At 38.3% G+C, this 15,568-nt stretch overlaps 1 protein-coding gene across 2 annotated transcripts in view; it reads right to left on the bottom strand.

Moving 5' to 3' along the window:
• The window catches only part of LOC139991959 (discoidin domain-containing receptor 2), a 143,991-nt gene that overhangs the window by 79,355 nt on the left and 49,068 nt on the right, over window positions 1–15,568 (bottom strand). For both annotated transcript variants that reach the window (XM_072012386.1, XM_072012377.1), the window contains exon 2: window positions 1,035–1,169. In XM_072012386.1, coding sequence (XP_071868487.1) covers window positions 1,035–1,125 — 91 coding nt within the window. In that variant the 5' untranslated portion in view covers window positions 1,126–1,169. The remainder of the gene's footprint in view (window positions 1–1,034; window positions 1,170–15,568) is intronic.

The raw sequence follows: 15,568 nt of genomic DNA on the forward strand, positions 1-15,568 counted from the left end.
TGGGCGATATTGATTAAATTTACTGATTAATTTAATTGCCTTTATAAATCAGTAATATAAATGAAATATTTAATGAATAAAAGAACGTACGAATAATACAATGACAAAAACATGAGGCGCCCTGAATATCGCGCGTTATTTTTCGCATGTAATTCTGGATAAAGTAACTTATAATGAGAGATTGACAAGCGACATGCCTCAATTCTCTACTACAATCATCTTGTTTGCTTGTAGCAAGCAAAGAATAATAATTCATTATAGTTGTTACTTTAATCGAAAATCCGAAGATTAATATAATCATATAGTATTAATCGAACGAAACATTTGAAAAATGTAATATAACTCCCAAGTCGCGTGACAGTGCATGACACTGTTGCGAAAAGTGTGAACATAAAAAAGAACGATCTATATTAACACATTAAGAAGCCATATGAAATTGTTTGCAAGATGTATAACGAAAACGAATTCGCCTAAAGGTACACAATTTTTCGGTCGATCACCGGCGTTTGTCGATCAGCCACGAATTTCATCATGCGTTCCGCGATTGATGAAATGCAGTGCCGCTACGGGAGGTTGAACGCGCGAGACGCGGCTAGCCAAATCTGGTATAATAATTAAACCCGGAATCGAATTTCACGACACTTAATAGATATTGTCAAAGATAATGTATTTCGCGACACTGCGAACGCGAGGAGAAACCGTGTCGTTTAAAATGAAATTTGTATCCATGTGACGGTCGCTTTCATATTCATGGTCTATTAAAATTTGCCAACTATACGTACAGCGTAGCGAAATGATTGAAATCTGAATAAAACACGACCGACGAATACCATCGCTGTGGTATAGTATTCTCCGGTGTGCGTATGGAATTTATCTAATTAATAATCGCGGATGGTAGTGTGCATTAAATTGTCGGCAAAGTGCACTCGAGTGCAATTTATCCAGGGACAATTTGGGAAATAAAAAGAATGAAAAAAGAAATAAAAGTAGGTGGCCGAATGGGATAAAAAAAGAGCAAGTGTCTGGTTACTCACGTATATCGAGTGCTCGAACATCGAGGCTGGGCCCGAACAGCGTCAGCAGCGCGCAGAACTTGGCAATTATTGGCAGGCAATCAGTCTTCATGGTCGCCGAGGTGTGGTGTCTTCATGGAAGCTCGTGGCAATCGCCTGAAAACACATCGAGACAAAAAATTTACTCCCAAGTTTATATACTTTCGAGCGCCGCGCCGCCCGGTAAAATTACTTTCTTAAGTTCCTGACTACTTTCTTAAGTTTCTGAATGTTACTTGCTCTACCTTGCTTTCTTTCCTTTTTTTAGAACACGAAACTTCGGATGTGTGTCAGGGACGATAATCTAAGGTGGAAATTAAATAATAAGTCGATAATTCTTTAAATATCCGTGCCTTGCTACGATGTTCTGCAACAGATTAAATATTTTCAAACGAATAAGCAAAGTACTACACTATCGTAGTCAAATTATTACAAATCATCCATACAAACGCAAGGTAGAGATTGAATTAAAAATTATTAATATTTTAAGTATCTTTATCCTGCAATAATATATTACAGATTAGAAATTTCTGCAAAAATATTCTTCAATGTATTATGGAATATCATTAATCGTACTAAAATTACTACCAAGTAGGTAGTTGTAGCGCGATACTAAAATTCTGAGTGGCCTATCGATAATCGAGCTTCTTTCACGGAACTATAATAAATCATGTCGTCAAAGCACCAAGGTAGCCCGATCTTTCGGAAATAAATAGTCCGAGCAGCTCAATATACATTACAATACAAAATACCAACATTCATCTAGGCACCGTCGATCGTACCAGTCATCAATCTCCCAAGATATATCTCGTCTCGCCTTTTTATTCCTCGCGACACGCACGCCATCCGTTCGCGTTCTCGAAACGTTATCGTTCCTTCTCAATTTAGTTTCTCCGTTGTCCTTGGATCCGATAAAACCATTGATCTTTACAGGATCACACATTCAGAGGGTAGAAACCGTCAAAAATTGGCAACTATCGTCATAAATATGAACTATATGGGAAATCAAATAGATCGACTTCCTCTGAAATCTTTTCAATTTTCGTACAAAAGTAATCAGGGTTTAATTCTTCGGAAACTAAACCATTATACTTTATGGGAATGATTAGTTTGACTTTTGTAAGGCTTATAATGAATATATGAATCCTATTTATTTGAACGAAATTTTAATTAGTTTTCAATTAGATGTACTCTTCCAGGCTGACTTTACTTATATTATATTCATATTATTATTAATTTATATTATATTAAATGAGCTCTAATAAACTATTTATCTGCAAACGAGTTTTACTGTAATATAATTCCCCATGTCTTAGTATCTCGCTCGTTGATAAGATATTCTCTTCTATTATATCGACTTATTGTCAAGACATCGTGTCCTAAGTCACAGACTGAAACTTAAATTGACAAAAATCAAAAGGGAAGCCAACACTTTTCTTTCAATTTTCTTACTGTACAGTAAAAGAACAGACGCGTAGCGCAGATACAAGTAGAGAAGAACCTCCGCAACTATTAGAACGCTTTTATACTTTTCCTGGTATTCGATATAATTGTATCTCGTTATATTTTCAATCATTTTTTAACAGATGTTAAGGCTTCCAAAAATAATAAAATAATAATTAAAAAAATAGCAAACATTTTTTCCCTCTATCATAAATCTTAGAACGATCTATTTTAAACAATAAAAATGCGTAGCATTAACTTAAAATCTTATGTACAATTTTATCAATACCTTTTCCGTAATAACATCGATCGATAGAGAATAAGGAACCCTAAGAATAGGGGTGTGATCGATTCACGAATAAAAGCACGAATGATTCAGGTATTCCTTTTGCTTGGCACGACACTAGGTAACCAGTGAAGTCCTGATAGTCCCTGTAGTACGTGTATCGCCTGGAGAAACACAGAAAGACTGACTCGTAATCGAGTCCCTGCTCAATTAGCCCAGCCTTGCACTTTTGCGTTCCTCTGCCAGATCGTGTGAAAGACTAAGTAAGAGGAAACGAGACGAGAGAAAAAGGGAGGCATTCCTTTGGCTTTGCTCCATTTTTACTGCAGTCGGAAACAGCTCTTACAGTCACGCAACTACTATTCGACGTGCCATCTGGTTAGTCTATCGGCGAAATAAAGAACGGAATTTTGCCCGATTCGGTCCCAGAAACTAGACAAAGCGTAATTAACGACATGAGATGTAATTGATTGAGACGAAAGGCGTCGAAGTCTCTGTCGGCCTGTGCCAGAATGCTTGTGATATTTTGGCTGTATTCCTAGCAACTGCGACGCGATACGAAAGATTCGGAAAGTGCAAAATGATATTTTATGGAAGGATTTAAGATGCACATACTGTTATATCGAAAAATTCTAACGTATACGTATTTTCATATTTAAAAATTGTAAAACACGTGTATTGCGGTATTGCGTATTTTGATTCTTGAAAATTTTGCCATTCGTGTGCCCCGGTGACTGGAGTTTTAAAAAATTCGATAAATAAGGTTTGTCAAGAGAACATACTTTTAGGAAAGTATATCGTATCAGTAAAAATTATTATACGATTCATAGAATCTATACACCATGCTATAACTAAAATCCTACAGTGAAATAGGTCCTAAATTCCATAAGACCCGATAAAGAAGGTCACAAAACACAAAAGACTCGCCATAAAGGTATCTCTAAATCTATAACACCCTGACCGTAAAACCTTAAACCTTCAAGATACGGTACAGCTAAACCGAGATATCGTTGTACTTGATAAAAGAATCGCCTTAATCTATAGTGCCTATCAACGAGATCCCCGACTCTCGTCTCAAGATTCTCGAGGGTCTGGATGTTCCGAAAGGTTCCGCTGGTTTCACGAATTTCTGGGGATATCAAGGGTTTCGGAAGGGTTTCCACGAGATTTCGGAAGGGTTTCCACGAGATTCCGGAAGATTCTACGAATTCAGAAGTTTCAGGCGTCCTCAGGAGTATCGAGGATCTCGGTGGTTCCGAGAAGGTCCAGAACGTCTCAGGCCATTTCTACGTAAGTGAACGTTTCAATATATTGCGAATCTAGGCGATTCTGAAATATTTGACTCTTAAGAAACGAAAGGTTCTAATAATTCTAAAAACTTTCTGAATTTGTACTTTTCGAACTTTTGAATTGTTCCCGAGGATCAGGGATGTAAAAGTTCCTAAAATATTTCAGAGGTGGCAAAGATTCTACGAAGTTCCAAAGATTTGTTCCGAATTCTAGGGAATTTGTGAGGCTACGGAACTGTTGAGATCTACCTTCAAGACCTTGAAGATGCCAAAATGCTCTGACAACATCGATGTTTCCAGGAACCTTGGTCACCATCAATAGCTCACCTAGATTCCGATAACTCTTGGAACCTCCGGGATCACCGCAAACCATTGAGACCCTGAATACCTTCGGAAACCCTAGAACCACCGATATCTGCCCAAAACTATCCGTACTCTTGGAACCTCGTTAACCGTTATGTGGATCCAAGGTCATTTGTAATTGCTTCTGAGGATCTACATTCTTAGGTATAGCTGTATCTATGGACCTAATTGTGGAATTGTATATGTAATATTACTTTTGCCAAGTTGAATAATATTGTAACAGGAGTTTCTTCCTTTTGCGTCATGTTTACTCACATTATAGCAGCAATATAAATATAATTTTTATCGTGGATACTTCATTAAACTCGACGTGCTTAAATTAGGTTGGTGGTAACTTCTATCATATTTCTACCAAACTGTCTACAGTTTCTCAAACATCATGCAAAGGTTTGAGAAAATGAAGTTTGTTTGTATGCTCGGAATATTTGTTTCGAAATTCCAGAAACGAGTTACTACTCTTTTTATTTACTTAATATTCGAGATGTTGCTAATGACCAATTTTCTACCGCATACATACGACTACAGCGTTCTACGTCTATGACTGTCATATAGTCACAACGATATGATCATCGAATCAATCGAGTTCATATATGACATATAAATATACCGTATGAATTTAAGGATACCAACATGTGATTACACGAGTTCAAATGTCTGCGCATTTGACATTGTTTTTGTCATATTAGGATTATACTGTACGTTATATTATAAAAAGATTGTTGTTCACTGCTTTTACGTAGTATAATTAATCCATCATTTTCAAAATGTCGATAACCGTGTTCGATGCAATTTACAATCATACTAGAATGATACGCATCGTGATTTTTATTAACTTTTTATTACCAGACTCGATATATTAGATTATCTATTAATTAAATGGTACCATTCTCGTAATATTCGTGTGTCTGTGTCAAATATCCTCATTAATGAGTCGCTAATTGCAATTATTGTAAACGTAGATATTTCCAACGGGGGAAATTTTGTGTATATCGTTGTCCTTTTTTTTCGTGCAAACAATTAGCCGCACTCGACATTCATCGATTACGTTCTCATGGATTTGATATCCGAGATATATGTACATCTCGTATTTCGATGATCGTGTCTAAAGGAGCCTAGCCCATTGCAGTATCGATCGTCCGATGTGACTGCAATAGCTCGTTATCCATTGTCGAAGTTCATAGTACACGCAGTTCACTTCGTCCAAGACATTTCTCCGGTATCGCTATTAAACTTTGAATGTATCGTTTGGCACATTAACTGCTACGCGAATTTTATATATTTTGCATTGGGTGTCGCAATACATTGAAATGTACTATACGGAAACTTTAAATTTTTGCAAAATATTATATCGTACTTGCGCACATTCTTCTCTAATAATGTCAATAAATCAGTTACACTGTGGAAAATTTTTCAGTCCACAAAATTTATCTTGTTTTAATCATCCTACAAAATATAGTAAATCGTGAGTCATCGATGACTACCGTGGCAGTTAACGTGTTAATTTCTCTGCTTCTGTTTCGCGCGTTAATCGCCCTAGAAGTCTTCTGCGTACGAACTCTAATTTTTATCTCCGTCATTATGCGACCTAGAATTTTTTCTACAATTATATCAACAATTCGCGAGAGAGAAAAATAAGAGAAGAATATTGAAGATAAAAACGACTGCAAGAACGGCAAGACGGTTACTCAGAAGACATAAACGAGCACCGTATCGCGACGAAGTTTCACCGTTAAAGGCAAGACAAGAACGGTTTCGGTGAAATTTTTCGAGATCCGGAAGTAGTTTCCAAGGACTTGCAGCGTAATGACGAGGATTGTGCGAGGTCAATTCCTTTCTGCTGCCGTTGCAAAATACATTCGAGATTTTATGGACCACGAAAACCGGAGTCAGTGAAACTTGCGGATTGTAGTCAGTCGAATACTCGAAATCCCGAAAGACAGATCCCAGACGATACCTGCGCAGAGGCTTACCTCGTATCGCGGGCCAGATAACCGTGCCTTCGAAATTTACCCTCGAAAATCGTCGAAAAACGACCACGTCTCATTGAACGTTTCCCCATCGACGATTTTACGAGCGGCAAGATTTTACCAAATCGAATATGAGAATACGTTAGCATACGAAATGTCAGGAAAGGAATTATTGATTTATTCTTAGGTAATGTAGGAATGTTTTTTGAAGTTAAGGGGATTTTACAGATAGGGAAATAAAAAAGAGTGAATTATGTAGAGTTTTAATAGAATGCATGAAATTATGATGTGAATGAAAGTTACATGGTAATCTAAGATTTTGGATAATATGACAGACAACCAAATCTAAAATTCATTTATTTTTTTATTATTTTCGCTGTTTGTCATTTAATTAACGATACATTAAATTTCCTATAATTTAGTAATATGACTATAAATATGAGAGTCCTACTAAATGATACTAAATTTAATATACTCGGATCTAATTAATTAATACGTAAAAGCTATAATAGATACAACGGTCTGCCAATGTGTGCTTATTGTAGCCAATACTTATTATATATATTTCTATAAGAGCTCTATTTATACTATCATCGCTTGTCTATTGCAATGTTATAGTCTGAATGTTACGTACGAACATGTACTTACAGTCATGGAAATTTTCGTCGCACGCGGAGATCCCGTTAATGAAAATCGGCGAACTGGCCAGGTCAGAGAGGGCCACTTGAAACACAACACAACAGCGTTTCTCGGCCCTTTGAAATTGGGTTAATTAAAACGCACCGTTTGCTGATTCGAACTTTATCTCTCTTTGTAATTTTGGAAACCAATTCCATTATACCGTAGGTGGCTCGACCTTCTTTTTTACTCTGTTGCTGCGGAGTGCATTGCACCCTGTTGTTGTGGACTCATGCGGAGGAAATTAAGCAGCCGTGGAGTTTGCATTACTTGGTAAATTATTTGTATTGAAAACGATGCTTCGAATGTAGGCTTCGAAAATTTGTTCGATCGTGAATGTTTCGCGATATTTTTCCAGCGTATTATATGTTCATTATATATGTTACATAGATTATGTTCCAATGATTAAAAATCTACGAAAACTATTACTAAAACGAAATTTGATATTTGGAAATACTTCAAGATTTTTTCTTAGCACTAAAATATTAATTAACCGATCGATTACCTAAATAGCACTTGATTCAAACAATTTAATAAATTCCTATGTCACGATTAACAAAAATAATTCTTATATTAAAAAATAATAGACATAAAATTTACTTTATAACCGTTGGAAGAAACACAGAATCTCCCACTTGTAACAAATATTACGAACACGTGACGATAAATATTCCTCTTATCGTTCGCTACCTTCCACCGAAGTAGTTTGCCTGGCGAACAGTTAAATTCTAGACTTTCCAAGACTAGCCCCCGGGCAAATTACCCTCGGCAAAGGTTAATACATTCTCGGCGGCAATATTGTTCTCGACAATTGAGAAATCGGAATCGCGGGATATCTGTGTATCCTGCTGTGCCGCGGTTGCTTGTCCGCGTGTAAGACGTACTCCCAAAGGAGTTTTCGTCCTGAATAGCTTGTGGAACACCGCCTACACCCTGGTGGACCTATCGTTGCCTATTATCGCGTACCCTGCGGTTTTAAGCTATCGCAACACATAAGAGTGCCGGGAGAATTTCGCCCTTCCGTTTCACGCGAATCCGCCAGAACCCTTCGTGGAATTTCCTTTCGCAGTGTCCCGGGGCTTTCTCGAGTCTATCGTTTCGAGATAACGACCACGTGTTTGTGGAATCTATTTAGCACTTACCCTTTCCCTGGCCACGTATGTTGCTATATTTTTCACAGACTACATGCTTCTGACTGCATGCCTGAAATTCTGACTGTTTTACGGTTGCATGAATTATTTAGAGATAGGATGATGACGTGAGGGTAATTGGTGTAAAATGGTTGTTGCGGGTAGGAAGGGTAGAGTGACGTGTCTAATATATTAGAGGTTCTATTTGTAGGTGGTAGGATGTAGGATGTAGTTTAATATTATGGTGTTATTTATTAGAGATATTATAGTATAGGGATGCATCATAGGTAGTATCATATATATATTAATTAATTACGAGATGAAGGTTCTAAGATTTAGAGTATTGTTATCGTTGTGTGCGTTTCATTATTTAGCATTAAATTATCTTGAGTGCGATGAAAAATAAGTTATGCTTCGTTGTAATACATAGATGAAAACGTAAATTTAGAGGAGAATTGAGAGAAGTGAGAAATGGTATAGCTTATCATAGATTGTAATAGTAAGTCATGATAATTTGTACATAATGTTTATATAATTTCGATTATTTCCGATCGGTAACCGGAGATCAATCCAATTTTCACAGTCCCTATTTCAATTTTCCATTAACGACACAATAAGAATACTTCAATGCATACTTGTACTCAAAAATGAATAATACAGTCGACAGTATAGCGAAAAGTGACGAAATTAATGAAATATTTTATCCAAATATATTAAATATACAATTAAATTCAACTTATAATGAAAGAATTAATTATTTATACTCTCATAATAATACATTACTATATATGTACATATTATTATAATATGGATAACCTGGGGTTTATTATAACAGAAAAATGAATGTTCAACAGCGGTATAAATGAATACATGCAATAACAGAAATACCAGGTCCCTGTAAAATACTGTATAATAATCAGCCGCTATTTGCACCACTTTTAAAGCTAACTCGTCATACGAAGCGCAGTAATCTGAAAAATTACCCTGGGTCTTTGCACCTCGGTCGCGTATCGTTCGGCGAGATTAATAGAACGCGCAATGTCACTCGGCTAACTTTCCTGTGTTATCCATATATCTCATCGGGTTCGCAGGTCGCATTTTTCCCATCAACGCGTCCACACCGCTCACTTTTTACTATACCTTTCTCTCTCTCTTCCTCTGTCTTTCTCTCTCTCTCTCTCTCTCTCTCTCTCTCTCTGGTGGGTTACAGATCTGTTAGCGTGGTACATTTCTGTAATTCCTCGGGCCGAGCTTTTGAAAATTTGCATACCGTTCATGGTATGCGTGACGTTTTTCGTTCGTGTCACACAGGTTTGATGCTCTCTAGTCTTCTATCGATTTACGATCGTATCGTTTCGCTATCGTTAAACGATATCTCCGATAGCAGACATTCGTGCGCCTACTTGTGTTCGCTCCGTGTATACGTCTGTGTATGGATCGCGGCATCATTTGGTTGAAACAGACCAAAGCCGTATCGAAGCAGAGATACGTGCGACATTTTCCGCGCGATTTTTCCCTTTCCTTTTGTTTCTTCTCTCCTTTATCCGTGTTTATTCGTTTGTGCCATGCCGGCAATAGAAACAGAGTAGAGTCGTGGAGATCAGAAAGCGGCACGGTTTGCGAAATGAATACCGCTGTTTACCCTTGATAATATAACAGCAATAATAGCCCGGGTTCTACGAGAGCAATTCTCAATAGAAACTCTCACTTAAATACAAATTCTTCGCGAAATTACCAAACAAAGTTCCACTTTCGGTATATACGTTCGGCGTATACGTATTTGTGTACTGATTATACATCGAGATGATTTTGGTCCGCACATGAACTTCGATGTCTCATTGAAGGGAACAGGTGAAGAGGAGGAGCATTCGTTTTTTCAAATTGGCATCGTTTAAGTATTACATAGCCGATGTTTAAGTATTATATCTAGTTCCTGTTACACTGTTGCGTTCACGACTTTATAAAAAAATGTATCGATAAGCGATAAGTCCTGGCTGCATCTCTTCCACGGTCGTTGCGCGATGCTAGCGCGCGCATTATTTTATCCGAGCCAGCGGTGCATCTGGGCGATCGACTTTTTCTTGCTGGTTGAAAAAGAAACGAAGGAAAAGAAGGGAGAAGAAGAATAGGAGAAATCGAGGGTGGAAAGTAGAAACAAGAGGAAAAGAAGCAGAATGTGGATTCGTCTCCGCAATAAAAAAAATTCGTATCCATCTCGAATCATTGTCTCGTACACAATTAATTAATCGCCGTGGGATTTCGTGTTTCTCGTTATATCTCGAGGACTCTTCTCGCGAGCAGTTTTCCATGGTTTTTATCTTCGTTCAGCGTCGTAAAAACCGGCCCACTCGTTACTCGCAGCTACGTTGCATGCGCTTTTTATCGCGTGAAATAATGCAACCGCTCGTCGATTGTTTTCACGGTGAAAACGTTTAATGTGGGATAGGAAATTGCGTTCATACAGTTTCTCATCGATCGGTCGTAACACGCTTCGCGCGACTTTTCCGCTTTTTCATAAGGCATGAATAACGCGCACGCGACTCTACGCGTGCTCGATTAAGTTTCGTTGAAATTTTCACAGCTTTCATAAATGTCGCTGAATATTTGATGTCGATGTTCAAGCCAATAACATGTGCTGGTCACGGACGCATGTATGCGGCCCTATCTTTCGATTTTATGCGGAAATCGTTCGAATATTCTTCTAGCGTGATTGGAAACTCGTCGCGAATTAGTTTGATCGCGTCATGTCGTTTCTGTTCTATCGTTCGTGAAATTGCAGGGTGCGTGGGATTTATATTAAGTTCACTGTCACGCGTGAAAATTTCGTGTGTGTCAATCGTTATGTCGATAAAGTGTTATCGCAGTTATAGGATTCGATAAATTATGTCGAACGTTTTCGTTCTAACGTACTTTGATATACAGAAAGTTAAAGTCATTTCTGATGAAAAAGATACGCAGTTTCTTATTAACAATAAGTGCTCATACTTCACTTCATACTTTGCAAATCATCATTTAATTTTCTTTTCATGGATGAAACACAAGAAAAAGACTATTGTGTAATATTTACGATCTTTTCGGAAACACAACTGTTAGTTTCGAAAAGCATCGCTGCAGAATGCTACTAAAATTACCGATCGTATTAACACATTCAATTCGGAAAACGTGAACGTACGCGTCGCCGGAATTTTCTATTTTCTTGCGGGTGACGCCTGAATAAATGGATACATGTTGTAGAAAAATCAATTTCCGCCACCAGGGACCGTCTTCTATTTTGTATGTCATACCGAGTGTGTTGAAGAAACTTCAGAATCCAAAGAGTCGTCGGTAACGAACGAACCAGTTTTTTTTTTCTAATCGGTTGCTTTTAACAACGCACGTTCGCTCGATACTCGCTGACAGAATAGTCGAAACGATTTCGTGAAGTCCTCGATGGTTTCTCGGGAGCGTCCGGATTAAAGATCGAACTTGTTCCTCACGCACAATGCATCGGTTCATGCTCGTTAGGCGATGAACGCGCGGTTGGCACGCGATACACAGCGTTGCGGCAGCGAACGCGGCTAATGAAGTCCCTGGCAGCTAGCAGGCGCGCGTTTCACGCTGTCGGCATTGTGGAGGACGTACAGGGGAATAGAAACAGAGACTCGTTACATTGTTCGGTTAACCTGGAGCCGTTTTGCGTGTACGTGTACAATTTTCCTCCTACTCCGCCTCTATCACCTATCCGCCCACTTTCTATCTTCTCCTATACTGATGAACGTATGCATGTATATCACCGCGATAAGAGCGTGTAACGCGTTCCATTCAACACGCGGAGCCTGCACGTCTCTCAAACTGCGTTGTTCTTCTCGCTCGTGTATATATGTGATCTCTTTATGGACCACAAAGCTTGCCAGAGCGCTTCTCGCACGCTGTTGGGATCGTGTTTCCTCGCCAACGTTACCACCGTCAACGAATCCTCTCGGCCGGAAGGTATCTAATAAATCTCCGTTGGAGGCGAGAGGTTCCTCGTTAGAAGCGGAAAGCTTCTTTCCTGGATTTTAGAATTTGCCAGAACAACTACGAATCGTTGTATGCAAACCGCTGCATGATTATTTTTTAATGTTTCAGGCAAGAGATTTCTATTGTTCTTGGAATACTCGGGGGAATTTGGTGAAATCTGTTGAAATCTGGGTGATTAGGAACATTGTCTTTCACGAGCGCTTCTTCGTTCGTAATTAACGTTCGATGGATTCAGATTATTACCATTTGTTTCGGAGCAGAGATTTCCGTGCTTGTTGAGATATTTGGCGAAATTTGGAGGAAATTTTGCACGTTAACGATTTTTTATAATTTGACGCTCGCGTCAATAAATTTTGCAGGAAGATTGTTTTTTTGACCGAAGCTTGCCGATTTCTTGTAGTTCGACGGATTCAAATTATTTTTACTTATTTCACAAAAGAGATCTCCACGTATGTCAACGGTTGTGGAGAAATTTGATGGAACGTGGATTTTTGGAGATTAGGAAGATTATTTTTTAGTAAGTTGGTCGAATGATTCTAGATTGCTGTAGTTAACATTCGACGGATTCAGTCCACGCCAACCAACCGACGACACTCGGCACTTATCGAGCTTCTACCATGTGTAAATTGATAACAGGGGTTGTTGACCTTAGCTTCTGCTCGGGATTATGGGATTTTAATCGTCATTTGCACGCCTTCCGTGTCAATGAGTTAAGCTAATAAGCCGGAAAGCGTAGGGGATGCCGTGCCGTGGAAGAGATTAGGAGCACGTAAAATAAAACTTTGCTGATGTTTGGTGATATTCAATTTCTAATTTCGATTTTTCATAGAAATTAATAATCTTAACACTGTAGAATATCCAGTAGAGTTTATAGCATAAATGTATGCGAATTTAGTATATATATATTAATATTCTTTATTTCGCGGGCAAAAATATGTTGGAATTATAGAGAAGAAGCTGTTTCAGCGTAAGGTTTCGTTTTGAAGATAATTAGTTTTGAAAATTTCTACGCACATGTGTATTTAACCAATAAGCGTGATATTGACTTCAATAAATATTGTTTCAATATTTCTGCGAAATAAACCACTAAATATAAATATAACAAACAGATAAACAGATATAAATATAATAAACATTCAATTGAATGCAAAATCCCGAATTCATTGCCACAACTTTCTTTCACCAACAGTCTCCGTCTCTGTCTCCAAATCGAATACAAGAAATTTCTCGAGCGAAATCTATTAGCAACATCTCTCTCCCTCTCAACATCTTCGAAGCTCTCGATTTCACTTGCACTACCATCGGCTAGAAGAGACAGAACCCAGCCATCGTAGAACGTAAACGAGCGAAACGTGTACACTCGTAAAGTCGTCGATTTTATCGCGGTGTTTCCATTTCAATGACACGACGGCGCGGGGGAGAGTTCAGCAACGAAGAAATCCGGTCCGGTCGCGGGTTGTTCGTCGCACCTTTCGTTGAGCTGCGACCACTCTTATCGTCGGCGCGCCGATACGTTCGTATACGCGGCCGATATCGTGGAAGCAGTGTACATACGTTACCGTTCGACCATGCTGCTAGGAAACTGGCGACGCGACGCTTCGAACCAAGCCTCAGATCTGAAGTTATGATAACGCGTGAGAAACGCGTGTAACATGTTTCACCGTAGCGTTTTGTTCGCCTTTCCCTCTGGCGCGGCGTCCACCGCGTGTTTTATCGTTGCCGGCCGTGCCGGCGACTCTGACCCCGACGTCGCGTACACACGCTCACGATCGTTAATGGACATCGTCTCTAAATCTCTGCCGATCTCCTACTTTTCTCCTTTCTCTGCTTTCTTTGCGAACTCTGGCACCGTAACATTGTTTTGCGTTCCGGAACGATTCGAGCGTGTAGATAGAAGTGTGTGATTGTACATTAACATTTCAAGGAGGCTTGTTCTTGGTAAATGTGATACGTTTACTGCATTAGAGAATATAGATGAATTTGTTAAAATATTATAAATAATATAAAAATATTATAAAGTATAATAGAATAAGTAGTATAGATTCCTTCATAATGTAAAGATGCTAAAGAAGCCTTATGTTAAAATATCCTCTCGAAGTAAAATAAAGATCGCACAAATACATTGTAAACGTTCGACAATCGCTTAAAACCCTCGAAACGATACCACATGTAGTAAAATAACAGGTAGTTTAGTAGGCAAGCTGATGATCACTCGAGTAACATTCAGCAGGGGCTAAATCCTCTTAAGTCCTCTTTAATTTTCCATATCACAATGCTCGTTGAAAATAATGATAATATGAAGCGGAACACATCTCCATTCATTCACTGACGCACGGTTTAATCAGAGCGCATCGTGGCGGGTAATTATCGGTAATTAGCGGTCAAAGCCATCCCTTCTCCCTTCTTTGTAACAATTTTGACAGGCTCAATAGTCACACGCAGATATGATTTCATGGAGGACGAACGAAAATTCACCGATCGTGTTCTTGTTCTGCCAATTTTTTTTTGTTCTTGCCACTAGGTTTGTGAGCTCGCGCTTCGTGCATCTACGTTTCGTGTCGCCCTGCTGTTAGAGAACGCCGGTTGCCGGAAGCGACGTGTAATTTACTGGAATTACATTTAATCATTAATGCCGTGTCTACGTTCAAGATGTACGGAACCGATACCGCGTTGCTGGTAATGACCGATGAATATTTTTATCGTCGATTCATTATTTCCCTATCTGAGAGCCGCGTGTCGTGAAAATCGCTTCGTGCGTGCACCCGAACAAATATTTCAGGTCGATACATTTTGCTCTGTGTATGAAATCTACTAATATTATGTGATAAATATGCAGAGAAAAATATTCGTTAAGCGAATAATCCATATCTTTAGTTTGATGCTAAGATGAATTTTAAATAATAGGGAAAAAATTAAATTGAAAGACGGCAAATAATTGTACAAATAAAGGAACACATGTTACTGATTAGATAAATATATTTTTAGATTTACCCATTGTACGTATGAAGAAAAGGAAATTATGTAAAGGGTGACGCATATTAAATAATTTAATTAGGTTTCTCTAGATAGTTTGACTCTTAACTACGTAAAGCGTTTTTCTAATAATCGGTGAGTTGAGGAGTTAATAAATTGGAAACTTTTGAAAGATAGCATAGTGACTGTAAGTCAACGTTAAAACTGAAGATCGTTTCAATTGCTTGCTATACAGATAATCAACTGTATACCAGTGCATCATAAAACTAGTTATAACTTGGAAATTAAGATATATGAATAAAATAATTGTTATTTCCCTTGCTTCTATCTTCATATCTCTCAATTCGGGAAATTCATTTACCTATATTCAAAACCTCATACCTGTTGA

The sequence above is a fragment of the Bombus fervidus genome, chromosome 2, assembly GCF_041682495.2.
Source record: "Bombus fervidus isolate BK054 chromosome 2, iyBomFerv1, whole genome shotgun sequence".
Lineage (NCBI taxonomy): Eukaryota > Metazoa > Arthropoda > Insecta > Hymenoptera > Apidae > Bombus > Bombus fervidus.